At 40.4% G+C, this 2,349-nt stretch overlaps 1 protein-coding gene across 1 annotated transcript; it reads left to right on the forward strand.

Annotated features, from left to right (window-relative positions):
* Positions 1-1,937, forward strand: LOC138902079 (uncharacterized). Its single transcript, XM_070189890.1, has 5 exons — positions 1-291; positions 423-577; positions 1,007-1,310; positions 1,458-1,661; positions 1,710-1,937. Exons 1-5 carry the CDS (start codon positions 1-3, stop codon positions 1,935-1,937), a joined length of 1,182 nt encoding a protein of 393 aa, XP_070045991.1.
* Positions 1,938-2,349: the final 412 nt, after the last annotated feature.

Raw genomic sequence — 2,349 nt, forward strand, 5'->3', positions numbered from 1 at the left:
ATGCCTGATATTGTATTCAGTGTTGGACTGTGTGCAAGATTTCAGGCAAATCCCAAAGAGTCTCATCTGAAAGTTGTCAAGAGGATACTAAGATATCTCAAAAGGACTCCTGGCATGTGCCTATGGTATCCCAGAGGGTATATCTTTGATCTAGTTGGTTATGCTGATGCTGACTATGCAGGTTTTCATGTTGACAGGAAAAACACTCCAGGAACAACACATTTTCTAGGTTCTTGTCTGGTGTCTTGGGGAACAAAGAAGCAGAACTCATTGGCTTTATCCACAGCTAAGGTTGAATATGTGGCAGCAATATCTGGCTGTGGATAAGACAACAGCTAAGGGACTATGGTATTTTTGTTGATTGTGTTCCCATTTTCTGTGACAACACTAGTGCTATAAACATTGCTAAAAATCCATGTCAGCACAAGAGAACTAAGCACATTGACATTAGACATCACTTTCTCAAAGACAATGTTGAAAAAGAAAATATCTCAATTAACTTCTATAACACTGAAGATCAAATTGCTGATATTTTTACTAAAGCTCTGAGTAGGGATCACTTTGAAAGGGACAGACTGTAACTAGGTCTAATCAATACTTCCAACTAGTTGAACCCCAATGACTGGCTCGAAAAAGTATAACTAGATGTAGATAGTCAAGTAAAATGTGTTTGATCCTAAATTATTGCTATGTTCAGACTTCTAATCCTGTTAGCATCATTTCTAGTTGTCATCTAGTCAAAGAGTAAGGGAGAATCCCAGAGCAATTAGAGTTTAATTACTCCTGAAATCCTAACAGTCAAAGTAACCGCTATAAGAGTCCCGTTATAACTCAAATTCGGTCACCCTCTCTCTTCCAATCAAATCAGGAGTAATGCCTTTAAAATCCCCTTATGATCAGCTTCTCAAACCTCACTGTTTCTCTTAAACCCTAAGCAAGAATCAAGAAATAATTCTCTCTTCTCCTTTCATTGATTTTCTTCTCTGATCTCTATGCCTAAATCCAGCCAAACCTCTTCTAAAGCCAAATCATCATCCAAGACTGAAGCCAAATCCAAGAACGTGAAGCCCAAATCAAAGAAAAATGTCAAACCATCAAGTGAACTAGCACCAACATCTACTCTTTCTCTATCGATATCCTCCACTGTACCTACAATATCATCCCATGTTCCTGCTGCTCTCACCATCCCCACCTCAATTGGACCTTCACTTCCAAAACCAACCACCCATGCATTTGTGCCTACTTTGAAAAAACCCTCTAAGTTAACCAAGATCAAGGCTACTCCAAGAAAATCTGTCAAGAATGTCAAGGTAGTCCTGATGCTACTGCTCAAGTAGCCACATTGGTCAAGGAAGCTATAGTTCAGGGGGAATCAGTGTCAGTAACTACAAGTCAGGTACAACTCCCACCTTCAAAATTAGATGTTCTGGTATCTACTATAGATGTTGCACCTTTAGACACTCTTCCACCCACAAATCGAGGAACTCACTATAGAAAAGAGTGCAGGAACTCTTGAGAAAAAGGTAGATACCACTACTGCGGTGCCTATGGTTGAGGGGGAAGGGAGTAAAGAACCAGTGCAAAAGGAGGCATCTGATGGTCTTTCATTAAGTTGGACGGAGGATAAAGATGATAATGAGGGTGACAAGGAAGAAGGAGTTGTGGGCAGTCATGAGGAACATACTACTCAAGACATCACTAATGAATAGGAAAAGAGTGAGAATGAGGGAGATTCTGGTGAAAAGAAGGAGAGTGAGATAGAAGATAGTATAGGTGAACAAGTGGATGATTTTGTAGAAGAAGAAAAGAATAGTAAAGAAGAGGGTAATTCTGAGAATGAAGGTGAGGATCGAGAAAAGGCAAGTGAGAGTGAAGGAGTGGATGAAGAAAGTGTGGAAGAGAATGAGAATGTGAGTGAGGAATCTGAGGCTCTATGACCATTGGGAACACTATCATAGCCCCTTCAGAAGAAGCAAGTGGAGAGAAAAGAATTGAAGAACATGAGCCCTTGTTAACTCCTTTCACTGGAGATGAGGAGGTAAGTAGTGATGAAGATGACTTGCCCTTGTCTGAGGTAGGGAAGAAACCTAGGAAGACTCTTGTGAAAGCAACAAAGCTTGCAGTTCTAACAAGAAAAGAAGTGGCTTTTCCTGCCAGGACTCTTCTTACAAGGAGTAAAAAAAAGGTTGTTGATGAACAAATCATTAAGGAGTCCAGAGGTGCCAGGAAGCCAAGGTAGCAAGTTTCAGTTGTGGAACCTGTGGTTGAGTTGGATGGAAAAGATGAGTCTGAGTATGCTTTCCCAGAAAAGTCCTCTACACAAAAGAGAAAGTTTGCCAAAGCTACAAA

The sequence above is a fragment of the Nicotiana tomentosiformis genome, chromosome 11 (assembly GCF_000390325.3).
Source record: "Nicotiana tomentosiformis chromosome 11, ASM39032v3, whole genome shotgun sequence".
Lineage (NCBI taxonomy): Eukaryota > Viridiplantae > Streptophyta > Magnoliopsida > Solanales > Solanaceae > Nicotiana > Nicotiana tomentosiformis.